Here is a 15,579-nt window from a genome sequence, read left to right on the forward strand (position 1 = left end):
AAGAAGGACAATATTTGGGTAGATGGAAAGCCATTCTTACTCATCTCTTCAGCTGTCTAGGTCCTTGCTACTCAAAGTGGAGTCCACAGACCAGCGGAGTCAGTTTTACTTGGGGATTTGTTAGAAATGTGGAACCTGCCTGTTAACAAGATTCCCAGATGATATGTATGTTTGAGAAGCATTGCTCCAAGCACAGATATTCTATTTAAAATTTATTTCCCTTGGGGGCTAGTTCTTGCTCTTAGTGTATCTCCTGCACCAGTATCAGCTGGGGCTGTGCTTTTAAAGAATGCATATTCTCAGGCTTCACATCAACCTGGGGCCTAGACTCTGCATTTTTAGTCAGTATGCCAAGTGATTATTTTTAAAATATATTTTATTGATTTTTTACAGAGAGGAAGAGAGAGGGATAGAGAGTTAGAAACATCGATCAGCTGCCTCTTGCACACCCCCTACTGGGGATGTGCCCGCAACCAAGGTACATGCCCTTAACTGGAATCGAACCCGGGACCTTTGAGTCTGCAGGCCGATGCTCTATCCACTGAGCCAAACCGGTTTCAGCGCCAAGTGATTTTTAAGACACTTGTTTAGCAACCTCTGCATTAAGGCTTAAATCAATGATAGAACCTCTGCATTTATTCTTCAAACATACTTGCATTCAAACAAGGAAGAAAGCTTTTGAGGCAAAGAAATACAATCCTAATTGTGGTGCTAGCAAGAAATAAGGGGAGGATCTCAATTCAATCTATATGGAAAGCTCATTTGCATTAATTATGCATTCCTGGCATCCCAGCATAAAGTCTCATGACAAGGCTAGGGAGGAAGATAATATCTTATCAATGTCACCTAATATTTTTTCCTGTATTTTTCATTTGATTTTTTTTTTTTTTTTTTTTTTTACATTTTGTTTTTTAGCCGTGCTATCAAGACTAATCAGGACCTTCTCCCAGAAACGCCATGGACGCACATTTTCTACAATGATTTCTGGGGGACTCTTCTAACCCACAGTGGCAGCCACAAGTCCTACCGGCCACTCTGCACGCTTTCTTTTCGCCTGAATCATGCCATCGGAGGGCTGAATCCCTGGAGCTACCATCTTGTCAATATCCTACTGCATGCGGCAGTCACTGGTCTCTTCACAAGCTTCTCCAAGATACTCCTTGGGGACGGATACTGGACCTTCATGGCGGGCTTGATGTTCGCCTCTCACCCCATCCACACGGAGGCAGTGGCAGGAATCGTGGGCCGGGCCGATGTCGGGGCCAGTCTCTTCTTTCTCCTCTCCTTGCTCTGCTACATGAAACACTGCTCTACCAGAGGCTACTCAGCCAGGACGTGGGGCTGGTTCCTGGGGACAGGACTGTGTGCGGGATGCAGCATGCTGTGGAAGGAACAAGGAGTGACTGTTCTCGCAGTCTCAGCAGTTTACGATGTCTTCGTCTTTCACAGGCTGAAAATGAAACAGATCCTGCCTACCATTTACAAAGTAAGTGATTGTTGGTGCTCAAGCGTTGGACTTCTGAGTAATCTCTTGCTTGGTCCTATTTTACCATTTAAAAGGCAAATGTGTTCCTTTTCAAAGAGAATTTAACATAAGTAACTTTTTGATCTTCAGTAAGTGGAAGTGTCCTTTCTGACCTTTCCCTCCTAACCTGGGTTTCAGTCACTGATTTCTCAGATTTCTTTACTTATTTTCATGATTTCAAAGGAGGTGTAGAAGGATAGTTTTGCCTTGTAAAGATTATGCATCTTTAGAATTAATTTATTTTTTTTTCATTCCTTAATTCTGCTCCAACTCTCTAATCCTATACATTGCCTCCTATACATAATGTGTATTTGTAAATATATCACAGCTGGTAATAGAGCTAGATACTAGACTATACAGGGGAAATTTTTCGCCTTGTATTCCTGAGTTGACTATGGAAAAGAACCTTCTCTGTAGTGTGCTAAAAACTCAAATTCTTAAACAATGAATCATATTCACCTTTTCCTTTTTGTAGTGTATGAGAATAAAAGAGTCAAAACAGAAAGTGGTTATTATAAGATTTTCCCTGAGGCCAATTAAGGCCTTTGCTTCTGGGCTTAATATTTGTTTCAAATGCCATGTTGTTGGAAGGTCAAAGAAGCACTTAGGGAACCCATACTCTTAAAGTGATCTGAACAGTCTTCTGCTAGAGTGTTCATGGGAGGCATTGGGTAAACTGGAACCTCTTGAGAAAGTGCCTTCTACCTATTGCCCCATCCTCACTCACTCGCAATAAACTCCCTTGTTTTGGCTTTAAGTATCCAGACTCCATGTGGCCAGGGCTTGCAAACCTCGGCCATGGTGTAGGCCAGCTCCTGCTGCTTCTTAGACACTTAAGCAAGGAATTACAGATTTGGATATTTACCCTGAGAAAGGTGTCAAGTTTTCTAGTATTGACTAACTTTTCCCTCCTCAATTCCCTATTTTGCTTGAAATTGAATTGGGAAGAAATTAAATTGAAAAAATGGAAGGAAATAGAAACAGAGACATTTACAGTGGAACCTCGGTTCTCAAACTTAATTTGTTCCAGATGCTGTTCGAAAACAGAATCATTTTTCCCATTAGAAATTATGTGAATTGAATTAATCCATTCCAGACCCCCAAATGACTCCCTGTTTTAACCTTTCATATATACTGTACATGTCTAATGTACTACTTTTTAACCCTAAGCACTCAGATGTCAAGTGTGACTTGACACGGTTAGCAGTAGAATAAAGGAATCGAAAAAAGCAAGCGAGTGCAAAGGGTTAATCTATAAATGAACACTTTAATGACAAAAAGGACATGAAATGTACAGTAAAAAATGAAAATTTAGTAATAATAAGCAGCAACAAAAGCAAAAAACACGAGAATATTCACAGCACTATTCCCTGAGGTGCTAACAACATGATGTTTAGCGGTAAACTGACTGATACACACACATTCACTCCTTTGTCACCTAAAAGGTTTGAGACTGATCATACAGGTATCATTATGAAAGGGTTGTCTAGTTGAGAAGCGAATGGTTCAAAATGAGAGACGTCGGAAAACCAAGGTTTGACTGTACTTTTAAAAAAATGGCTTTCTTTTTATTTAGTAGGCAGGCAATTAACTGCTATGCTTCTCTGCAGGGAAGCTTAACCTTTTCAGTTAGAACTCGAGTATCAAGGGCTTAATGAAGTTCTTTTGTGATTTCAATTAAATGCTAAAACCTTAAAAGAAAAGCAAACAACATCTGGTTTGAGAGTCAAGCTCTTAATTTCAAATCAGTTTTAATTATTTTTTTATGGAGAATAGGGAGAGTAATCTTTTTCTTTTCCTTTAAAACCATGTCATTAACAATAGCAAGCTTTCTTGTTTTTTTTTGATATATAAATAAATAGAATAAGTTTAAATCATGGTTCTTATCCCATGGAGGTTGGGACTGTTAAAGAAAAGGTTCAGAGTGGAGTCACCTGTGCTAAGCCCACCTCAGCTAAGCCCACCTTCTAAGTTGCAATTCAAGACTTAATTGCAATTTCAGCCTCTCTCAAAAATGTGAACTTCAGTCAATCTGGAATGACCTGGTTAGCACTGTAGAGGTAATCTGTCTTGTAGACTGTTTCTATCCCCCAGAATAGGATGAGGTAATCCCACTCTTTCCTTATCTTTTCTGCCTTTTGCCTGTAAGAAGCCTTCCATTTTGTACAGGTGTTTGGAGCTCCTTTCTGTTACCTTGGTGGGATGTTGCTTGATTCATGAATCATTCAATGAAGCCAGTTTGATCTTCAAATTTACTCAGAATTTTGTTTTCCAACAAGACCTATTTGAAGATGCAGACTCTGGGTGTTTCAAGACCTTGCCTTGAAATCTATGAAACACTGTGGTGTCTTATAAAGAATTTCCACTTACCATTGTTGCCAGACCAAAGGGGTCCATTTGCCTGTGAGCATCAAAGCCCCATAAAATCAAACCGTAGTTTGCAGCAGGGAAATTAAAGGTTTATTTTTAGGAAGTGGCCTAGCCCCAGAGATACAAGTGAGCAAATGCTCGAAGACCTGGCTTCCCAAAGACTTCTAGTGGTTGGAGTGTATAGAGGAAAAAAATAATTAATTATGATGACCAAGGGAGTTAGGGTCATGGTCAAGGTCGTGGTCTCTGTTGATTTGTTGGTGCTAGGGTCGGGGGTTGTTGATCAGTGCATTTGGCCCTTATGTCAGCCATGATGTTACTACTTCTGGTTTGCCTGCTTTTCTGGGCCTGGAGCTGAACATAACTGAGGCCTAGATAGTAACCTCTCAATCTTGAATTCTTTGTCATTTAAATCACATATTTCCTTGTCTTTCAGTTTATTTTCTGGAGATTTTTATTTTCTTTCTTAGCTGCCTCATTACCTTGGTTATTCCTGGTATTTGATGGATTCCTTCCTCTGTCTAGGCATCTATGTATGAGTGGCATTTCTCTCGTAGATTGATACAAAGAAGGCCTATTATCTTCCAGTAGGTGGCGCTGAATCAAGATTTTTTTTTAGCTCTTGTTCTTTGGCTTTTCAGATCCCTGGGGTGATGGAAAATGGGAGGTGGGTGCCTCCCCTGTGATCTGGTCACCCCAGTCCTAGGGAACCAACCCTGCCAGTGAATAAACGTGGTGGACCGTGGGGCTTCAAATTTGTGAAATCTCAGTGCTGTCCTCCACTGCCAGACACTGCAGTCAGTATAGCCATGATGTGTGGGGGGAGGGTGGACTCGGGTAACCTGTCCACCTTCTAAGTTGCTTTGCCCTCCGGTAATTGTGACCTCGGACCTCTGTGGAATTCTCTTCATGTCCTGATCCTGAGACCATTCACAGAGTGGGCCTTTTGCTCTGGGGAAAGTGATTCTGTAGTACTAGTTCTCAGATTTGCAGATAATGTGCTCTGCAACCAAGGGTGAAGGAAGCAAGCTTTAGGAGGTTAAGGGGCAGCCAGGCTCCTCGACTTTGGTTTCTCTGTCTGGAATGCCAACCACCAGACAACTGGTTCAGCTGTAGCTCCTAATGCCAACTCCTGCAGGAATGTCCCCCGAGTCTCTCTGCTCCTCCTGACTGAAGGGAGTGCCAAAACCTGATTCTTCCCCTCTCTGGGCTGAGCCCCACCTTGAGCTCCTGGCTACAGGTGGCTCAGCTCAACACTTTTCCCTTCTCACCTCCCCGGTTCATTCCCACTTGCCTACCTTTAGATTTCTCAGTGCTCAGTTCTCTCAGGTGTGTTTGTGCATTGAGCAGGGAAGACTTTGTTGAATTATAGCTGTTCAAATTGTTGAAACATCAAGGGGGAGGGCCGAGGGGATCTCTCACACTGCCATTCCTCTGATGTCACTGTCTAGTTGTCTTTAAATGTATAGGGGTTTGAAAGCAAGTGAATTAGAGATCTAGCGAAGCCAAATCATGCACATTTAAGCACAAGCTTTCATTTAGAATCTCATGACTGTGGGGCTTATAAACGCTGGCATAGATTACATATGGAAGTTATAGAGAATTCCATATTCTTTAAAAAATATATATATATAGATTTTAAATGCCTGGGTGAGTAGGAAGAGACTGAAGGAAGTGGATTAAAACTTTAGAAGGTTCTTTTAAACCTTAAAAGAATAATTATCCTAAATATCTTACCAATTAACTCTGAAACATAGTTATCATGGGTTTGCCAGATGAATAAACTTTTCTGCCTCATAAAAATGTAACACATATAAACAGAAAACTCTAGTGTACAAATGTTTAACTCTATTATGCAAATTAGAGAACCAGTCAACACTCTAGATCTAAAAATGGAGGTCCTCTGAAAGCTTGAGTTTATTAGAACCAGAGGAGCAAGATTCCCAGTTTTTCAGTTTTGTCAGTATTATTTTTCTCATAGCAATCACCCTCAGCTTCTTTCTTCACCGTGGATTCGCTTCTGTACCTCTTATCAGATCCTGGTCCCCAAACTCAAATGTGTAGCAGGGCCAGGCAGAAGGCGCTGCTCTACAACTAGTACTCCACTCCATCCCGTCACTGCAGTAAAAATAAATAAATAAGTAAATAAAGGTTTTGGTTTGGTAGACTTTAAGATTTTTCTGAGAAGATAGACATCTGGATTTTTTTCTATGACATCTTCTGTTTTTTTAATGTTGGTTATTATTGGGCCAGACAAAAATCCTTGGGGTGGCTGAATTTGACCAGAGTTTTTGGCTGTCATTTTTTATTTATAAGGCTCATGCAAATGATATGCATGTCTATATTATACATAAGGTTTTCTAAAAAAATTTTTTAAATTTGATTTTAGAGGGAGAGGAAGGGCGGGAGAGAGAGAGAGAGAGAGAGAGAGAGAGATTTGTTGTTCCAGTTATTTATGTATTCATTGGTTGTTTCTTGTATGTGTCCTGACCGGGGATCAAACCTACAACCTTGGCATATCAGGGACAATGATCTAACCAACTGAGCTATCCGGTTAGGGCAATATATAAGGTTTTTGCAGTTCTGCAAAGCCAATGTGAAATTTATATTTTTCTTCAATAAGATATGTGAAAAATAGTAAGTGCCTGATATATTGTAGATATTTTATTTAGTATTTAATAAACACAGTGTTTATATCTGTCAGGTACTGTTCTGAATATGCTAAAAAATTAACATTTAACTTTAAATGCTTATTGACAGTCATATGATTTGTGAAATAATATGGTTGAATATGACATGAAATAAGATTTGTAAAAACAACACTAAATATAAAATCTTCCAAAATATGTCTGAACAAAATTAGTGTTCATAACATTGTACACAAAATTTAAAAATATTCCTACTTCTTAGCTTCAGAATGTTTCCTACATTATCCTTGGAATGTACCACACTGTCTGGCACATAGTAGGTTCTAGTACATTAATGAATTTACACTTGTTTAAGATTTATCTTTTAAAAATATGTGCTTGATATGTTCAAGTGAAATTCTGTGCTCTTCCCTTTATATGATGAGGTTTCATTCCTGGTTAGTGAGGTCTGGCAGGTGGGGTTGGCAGAAATGCATGTCAGAAAAATGTTGAAAAATACGTTTTCTTGACCAAGTCTCACCAAGTGATTGTTTTTTGCCTTCCTTTGATGACTTTCACTTATTTAGTTTTATATGGTCAAAAAGTAAGGGTGGGGGTAGGGAAGACCCTTGAAATATACTTAAACTAACTTTGCAAATAAATGTTAGACTTTTATCTGCCCACAAAATTTTTTACAAGTCTCTCATGGCCCCAGGAGGTACATGGGTAATAAAATCAGTAAAAGCAACGTTTTTCTTACTCACCCAACATCAGTCATTGCTTGTCTAGTGGCCATTTTCTGTGCTTATTTAACATCTGTTAACTGTTTTAATGTGGAAACATCTTTTTCCTCCCTTATTAGCCTCATAATCACTTATTCAGTTACAGGTGGAAAATAAAAAAAATTAAAGGAAATCTGAAAGTCAGTGTAAGCAATTCTAATAATAGCCTAAGATAATTTGGAAAAATGAAGCGCTTTTAGTTTGATCTTTTAACAGTTTCTCTAAATATGCTTTATTTATTTATTTTATTTATTTACATTTCTTTTTTCTTGAATTTATTGAGGTTACAACTCCTGCAGGTTGATAAAATTTTATATATTTCAGATATACAAGTCTATAGTACATCATCTGTATATTGTACTGTGTGTTCACCACCCCAAGTCAAGTCTCCTTCCATTATAATTTATTCTTCCTTTACCTTCTTCTACCTCCCCCCACCATCTTTCCCTTTGGTAATTACCAAACTTTTGTCTGTGTCTATGAGTTTTTTTCCTTTGCTTAATCTCTTCACCTTTTTCACCCAGCTACCTAACCCCTCCCCTCTATCAACTGTCAGTCTGTTCTCTGTATCTATGAGTCTGTTTCTATTTTGTTTGTTAGTATATCTTGTTCATTATAAATATGCTTTTTAAATTGTAATACTAAGCATGGTGTGAATGATATAGGTAGCTTATGGCGAGTGAAGTTCATCTTTATTATCTTTATTCTCACATCAGGATGCAGTGATCAGCCCTAAACTAGCCAACAACCCCATATTTCCAAACAGTTTACAAGGCTTTATTTTCAGAATGGTTTCTGAGGGTGGGAGTTAATGTTCTGTTGAAGGCTTTTGGTTTGTCACTATTTGAACACCGAAGAGATTAAACATGGTACTTCTGTACAGCTGACATTTTGTGTGACTCCCCATTTACAAAACAGCCTGAAAAGCCAGTCGAATAGCCTGCAGGTATTTACACATTGAATCCACATGTGCCTTTTTATTTGATTACCTGCTGGGGATGGCATTGGCAGAATCTGTTATCATTTAAGGCTTTGTCCCTTTTCTAGGGTGGGTTAGATTTTACTCAAGATGTGACCCTCATGTCTATTGCACTGAGTGAAATGTGATATGTATTTCTGTTTCTGATTTTTTTCAATCAACATCTGTGCTACACTTCAAGTCCTGTTCCTATTTTCTTCTGATTTTCTTTCCCTTTATTTGCCTTACACCTGACTTTTTGAGAATCCAGTTAGAGCAAGATAGTCTGATTCTGATCACAGTAGTTCCTAGCAATATTGAAACTGGGGCTATTTGTCATGCACTTACAAATGAATTTGGATTTCCTCCCAGTAAATTAGTTGTAGCATTTAATATTCATGACCTATAGTCTTTTAAAACTTTGAGCAGCTGCCAGCACTGCTAACCAGATAATACCACAAATAAAGTCGAGTTTCAAAAATACTTTACAGTGGAAAAGTCAAAGATTAATAAGGTATTTTATTCCTGCAGGTTGGCTTCTTTGCTGAGCTAATTTAAGAGGATTCTGTACTCGAGTCGAGTAATTTAAATTTGGGTAGCCTCACAGGCTTTGGTGATGCTCGCATTAGAGTGTTAGTCCTTGGAACAGCAATCTAGTCTCACAAATCACCATTTTCATTTTTGTGCAAGGCTCTGTGTTTGGCAATGTGGGGATTCAAAGATGAATTGACAAAATTCTGTCCTTAAAGACATTGGAGAGTAGAAGGAAGTTGAGAACAGTGCCTGTAACTATGGAACTGAAATTCAAGCTGGAAAGTAGTGAGGGTTGTAGCGCGGCATTGGGAGTGCTAGGGGCGTTTAGGTGAAGGGGAGGTTACTTCAGGCCAGGGCATCAGGGAAGGGACTTCTGGAGCAGAGACCTTTGTGCAGGGCCCCGAAGGATAGTTGGAATATAGGCAATTATATTTGGAGAGGGGAGAAAAAGGGGAGGGTAGAGCATGTGCAATGTGCAGAGGGGAACTCAGGAAGTTCCTGGAGACCACTGAGCTGTTGTTTTGGCAGACAGAGAGTGCAGGAATTTAGAGAGGTACATTGAGATAGCTGGTGTGGAGGTACATTGAGATAGCTGGCGTGGAGGTACATTGAGATAGCTGGTGTGGAGGTACATTGAGATAGCTAGTGTGGAGGTAGGTACATTGAGATAGCTGGTCTTGTGTACACTGAGATAGCTTGTGTAGTGGTAGGTACATTGAGATAGCTGGTGTGGTGGTCCATTAAGATAGCTAGTGTGGAGATACATTGAGATAGCTGGTGTGGAGGTACATTGAGATAGCTGGTGTGGTGGTCCATTAAGATAGCTAGTGTGGAGATACATTGAGATAGCTGGTGTGGAGGTACATTGAGATAGCTGGTGTGGAGGTACATTGAGATAGCTGGTGTGGTGGTCCATTAAGATAGCTAGTGTGGAGATACATTGAGATAGCTGGTGTGGAGGTACATTGAGATAGCTGGCGTGGAGGTACATTGAGATAGCTGGTGTGGAGGTACATTGAGATAGCTGGTGTGGAGGTACATTGAGATAGCTGGTGTGGAGGTACATTGAGATAGCTGGTGTGGAGGTAGGTACATTGAGATAGCTGGTCTGGTGTACACTGAGATAGCTTGTGTAGTGGTAGGTACATTGAGATAGCTGGTGTGGTGGTCCATTAAGATAGCTAGTGTGGAGATACATTGAGATAGCTGGTGTGGAGGTACATTGAGATAGCTGGTGTGGAGGTAGGTACATTGAGATAGCTAGTGTGTACAACAGTGTAGGGGCCTTTTAAGATATGTTAACTGTTATAATTATAAACATAATCTCTAATAATGTTTGGAGACAATGTGTGGGTTTTAAATGGGCTTGCACTTCAAATGGTCCTTGGGAGAAGCTTGGGGATATGCAGACTAGCACCTTCTTGCCACTTGGGGGGACTTTTTCCCTGTCCTTCTCCTAAACCCAAGGAAGGGTCCCTTTGGTGATGAGATTAAGAATCAGACTCAGGAGTGGGTGTTATAACTAATTCAGTGAGGGTCTCTCCTATCAGTGTTTATCTTGTTCTGTAGCATTAAAATAAACATTTATTTTCTGAAGACTAGTATGATTTTACTTGTTGCTCTATAATATCTGGCATATTACTATACACTCCTAATGAGAAAAACAGGGAGTCTTTAAGGGCTTTCTCCTGTGTCTGCTCTCCCAGCATTGCTGCACAGCGTTCCAGTATTACCCTGAATGGCCACAAGTACAGAATCCCTCTTTGTTTTGCACTCATTTCTACAGGAAGACAACAATGATTGAAAAGGGCCCTTTTTTACAGTACAGAATAAAATACTCTGTCAGCACTGAACTTCAACCAGTTAATCACTATACCGTCAGTGAAAATGACACACAAATTGTGATGAATAAATAATGAGTCTCATTGAAATCATCTATGCTGTTCTCTTAACAGTCTGTGATGTGTATTACATCACTCGGCTCAATTTTCAATAACCTGCCTCAGAGGAATCCAACTAACTGAGGAGGATCTTGTGATTATCAGGTTACTCATTTTCAACTGGTACTGTCAGTTTCCCAGAAAACGAAATGACGTGGTTTGCACGAATTTGAAATTCATTGTCCTTGCCGGAAGTCAGATTCCTGTCTTAAATACCTGGAATAATAAAAATGTAAATTTAGTGTTGATTTTTCAAATGAAATTTAAGCGATAGAAAGCCATATTCCATGAGTGCATTAGGGATTCCTTAAAAGACAAGAATAAACCAGGAGGTAGGGTAGATGAAACTGAGTATTAAATCAAATTTATTGATAGTTAAAATCCGAATGAAATGTGATGCAGTGATAAGGTTGCATGGTGTGATGTTTATTTTCCCTTTAAACATCAAGTGTCATACCTATTGATCATAGTATTTCTTTCTTCAAAAAGGTTAATAACAAATCAAAAGAGAAGTCCGAATGCCAAAGTCTGAGGTGACTTGGAGCCAGGAAGGTCGACGTGCCCTTGCCCTCTGGGTTTGTCCTTACAGCTCTGCAGCACCCAGATGGCTCCTGTATGCTCTGTTGGTCCGATTATAACTCCAGCATCAAGTGAAATAGCATGAATTCCGAATTTATTATATGTTTCTCCAGTAATTATGGCCTTGATTAGTGAAGGCAGTGTTTTCATTCCAAAGGACACTTTCTTTCTCCACATGTTTATTCATTTATTTTCAGGAAGTCAAATAAAATGCAAAGAGTGTAATATTTCTCTTTGCTATGATGGGGGAATCTGTAATGCCTGCATTTGGGCATATGATTGTCACTTTTCTTAGAATTAATGTAAGATTCAAAGAAAATAGCAGAGACAACATGAGGAAAATAAAGGACATTTAAACACAAATAAATGACTTCATTTTTAGTAAGTGAAGAAATGGAAATATACCTAGAATTTCCATTAAAATATTGCTATTCCATTAAAATATCAAGTACAGTTAATAGAGTTCATCAGCTTCAATATCAATTGTGTTTAAAAATAATGAAATTTTGCTGGCTGCTGTGGCTCAGTTGCACCGAGAGGTTGCCAGTTCCATTCCTGGTCAGGGCACATGCCAGGTTGCAGGCTTGATCCCCAATAGGGAGCATACAGAAAGCAGCTGATCTGGTTGATGTTGCACTCTCTTCCTCTCTCTTCCTCTCTCCATCTCTCTTCCCTTCTCTCTCTAAAATCAATAAAAACATATTTAAAAATAATGAAATTTTATATATTTAAAAACTAAAGAGAAAACCTTAATATTTTAATTTATGAATTTTGAGTTGTTATACCTGTTAGCATTATCTTAATCCCTCTCCCTATAAAAGGTGTGTGTGTTACGTGTCCCATCAGATCAGCATGCATGAATACAAGCTTATATAACTTATTCAAATTATAGCTAGATTATACATGAAAAGTATTTCCTAACTTTTATGTAATGGAAAACTCCAAATTATTCAAATTACATAGAATTTTTATTTATCCTAAATTTAGGATTCAGTCAGAATGTTGCCAGTTGATGTGTTCTATTCAGTGTAGTTTCTTTCTCCTTAAGATCTCATGACATAGTGAGGTAAAATATTAAATATATCTAATACTGTGAAAACAACAACTGTTCATTTTAAATAATCATTTGGTGTTTGGCTAATTTTTTTTCACTCATAGTTACAAGTTAAGACTCTTGTAGAAAGGTCATAGGACTGCAGCCTGCAGAATTCGATTAAAATCATTTTCTAAGCATGTGACCTTAGGCAAATCACTAAGCATGTTGGAGCCTCGGTCACATGGTCTGTAAAATGGGAATATAATGTTTGCCTTTAGGGTAGTTGTTAGATATGAATATAGGAATGTTCACTTTTTAGCCAAATTCTTTTCCTACAGTAGATATCTCCACAGTCATCATCATTCTAATGTGTTTCCACAGCCTTCGGGTAGTAGCACACTTTTTGTCATTGTACACAGCACTCAGTGTGGCTGTGGCTTTTCTAATGGGATGCAGGGTGAAATGTCAAGCAACGAAAACTGGAGTCTTTGTTATATGGTGGTTCACCGATGCTGGTAATTTAAAGAATGTTGAAGAAAAATCCTTTTCAAGAATAATTCTTCCAAACACACGATTCGATCATTTATCCTTTGTTTAATTGATTGAACACAATTATGTGTATATTTTTCTCCATTTGCCAGTACCTTGCCATCATCTCAGACTTTCATAGCCTGATTTTTTCCACTCTGGGCTCAGGATGGTGCTGTTGCTTATATATCTGAAGGTGGAGGGGAGACTGGCTTTCCTGTTCTCCTCCCCCCACCACCCTGTTTCCTATATATTTCCTTTTAGCCAGGTTTATAGTAAGGAAGATTAGTTCAGTAGCTGCCAATATCTTACTGCATGCAAGTCTCATTTTTTATTTTTTGGAGAAAGAAGCACTGTTATCACCTTTAGGTGAATGTTAATCTCTTCTTCCCCCTTCCTCCCCCTCCCTGGCGAGCAATATCTTTGCAGCTGATTCCAGAATATCTGTTATAACAAACCTCTGCAGAGAAAAACGGTGAGGCTGGCTTTTATAGTGGTTCAGTGGTTTAGTTTATTTCCCCACCTCCTAGGGAGAGAATAGAAGGCAAAAAGAAATCTTGTTTTTTAAAGTAATACTATTTTCAGGCTACCAAAAATTTTATAAAATATTTTGGATACTTGAATTGCATTTAGACCAAATTGTTTTTACAGAAATTTAAATCTTAAACTTTGGCCAGCGGAGACAGCCATATGTAAAACTGGTTTTGATGTCAGAAAATCCAATATTTAAAGTTTTGATTTATTTGATAGATGATACATGGGGTGGGTTGGGAGAGGGTGATTGTTAAAGATTTTAGGATTAATCATGAGTTTCCTTGGAATATTCCAAATGTGGTTGATTATTAGCCTGCCATGGAGAAAGTAGTTTAAACCAGAGATTGTAGCACAAAACTGGAAGCTACTGAATAAGAATCTTTTGGTCTGCTTACTTTTCATTAATTTTTTTTTATTTTTACTTAATTTTTATTGTTGACACCCTTACAGATGTCCCCATTACCCCTCTCCCCCCACCACCTCCTTTGCCCACCTCCACACAGCCCTGCCCCTCCTTCCCTCTGAGGCATTGAGTGCAGGCTGGTGGAGAGGGAGCAGGATTAAATCCCTGTGACTTAATGAATAAGCTAGGTTTGGGAACCACTGATGAACATTGAGAATCTGATACTCTCATATGGTACTATCAAACATAAAATTTTCATAAAAACAAACTTTTGTAGCTGGAGAAGGATATTAGAAATTGTCTACATACTACCTCTTCTCTTTTAACAGAACTGGAGGCCCACAGAAATTAGGCACTGGGTTAGTTGAGGGTAGAGTCTCCTCCTCTAGGTCTAATGATTTTATAAACCCTCCTTTAATTTTGCTTCCCTTCTTTAATTTATGAAAAATTTTGTTACTATGGAAATAATTTTCATCTGCCAGTTAAGACTGGAGACTAGTAATTTACCTCCATGTACCCATCCCTCAAGTTCATCATTACTTAAGACTCTGACCTTCATAAGATTCTCTATTGCTATGTTAGTAATTCCAGGGTGCTTTTTGAAATGGCATTGTTGGTTTTGTTTTGTTGTGGTTGTTTCCTTTATTTCAGGCCCCTCCTTTTCTTGCCTCCCCTGCCTCCCCACAATTCATTTCAATTGCAGAATTAGTGTGTTTGCCTTTTGTCGTCCTAGGACCCCAGCTTGATTTAAGCTCCCATTCAAATGGAATATTTACTTTTCTGGCTGTCAGAAGCTTAACCCGGAGAGACTGAAATCACTGTACTTTTCTTCCTATTTTGGTTACTTTCCTTTACTGACACTGTATTACTGTTTCAGATAGGTTCCCTTGAATGGAGGGGTGTTCTCTTTAAAGCTGCTGAGCCTGAGCCTGGTCTAAGAGTGGAGAATTAATAAATAGTGAAGCAGTTCCACTTCACCCGCTTCTCACTTGGCAAGGCACCCAACTGGGGGGTGAGGGGAATTTTAGGCATTAGCAGTAGACACATCAGCTGGGTGTAGAGCCTCTCTCCCTGTCCCTCTTAACTCCTGGATTGTATTTCTCACTGGGGGGTGAATATTCAAATCCTAATGTCAAAAGTGAGAATGACTCCAAAAATGAATGTATTTCAGAAGTAAAATAGCAAGAAAGGAGAAAATGTAGAGGTGCCAATTGAAAAATGGGCTGGCCGAGTGAGAAATGGGCTGAATTGAAGTTGTCACAGCAGCGGCCTGAAGTTTCTGGTGCTTGGACAGGATAATTTGTACTCTGATTCTCTTGCACTCTGCAGTGTAATCTTCTCCTAGGCTGTGCTGACTTCCTTATTGTTTAAAAAGGAAGAGAAATAACCCATTTGAATTCATTAGCCTTCATCTGCATATACACAGAGCTGGTGGTAATAATGATAACAATCACCATTTAGCCAGGCTTACTGTGTGCTAGCTAAGTGTCTTCTGTGCATTATTTTGTCCCATTCTGTGAGAGTAGGTATTATTAACCTCATTTACAGATATGGAAATTGAAGTTTATGGAAGTAAAATAGCATGCCCAAGGATTCACAGATAGTACATAGTGGAAAAGGGATCTCATTCCTAGTGTCTAACTGTAATGCTCATGTATGATCTTCCCATTATACTCTTTTTATACAAGCTTAGCTCCACTGGAAGATCCAAATAATGTATGAAAGAAACAACCATTTTCTCATACTACTTGGCCTTGGGACCA

The 15,579-nt window shown here is 39.0% G+C and overlaps 1 protein-coding gene across 1 annotated transcript in view; it reads left to right on the forward strand.

Annotated features, from left to right (window-relative positions):
- The window catches only part of TMTC2 (transmembrane O-mannosyltransferase targeting cadherins 2), a 416,162-nt gene that overhangs the window by 158,009 nt on the left and 242,574 nt on the right, over positions 1–15,579 (forward strand). Inside the window, exon 2 of the mRNA XM_079775789.1 lies at positions 916–1,486. Within this exon, the coding sequence (XP_079631915.1) occupies positions 916–1,486 (571 nt within the window). The remainder of the gene's footprint in view (positions 1–915; positions 1,487–15,579) is intronic.

Source organism: Cnephaeus nilssonii, assembly GCF_951640355.1.
Source record: "Cnephaeus nilssonii genome assembly, chromosome: 6".
Lineage (NCBI taxonomy): Eukaryota > Metazoa > Chordata > Mammalia > Chiroptera > Vespertilionidae > Cnephaeus > Cnephaeus nilssonii.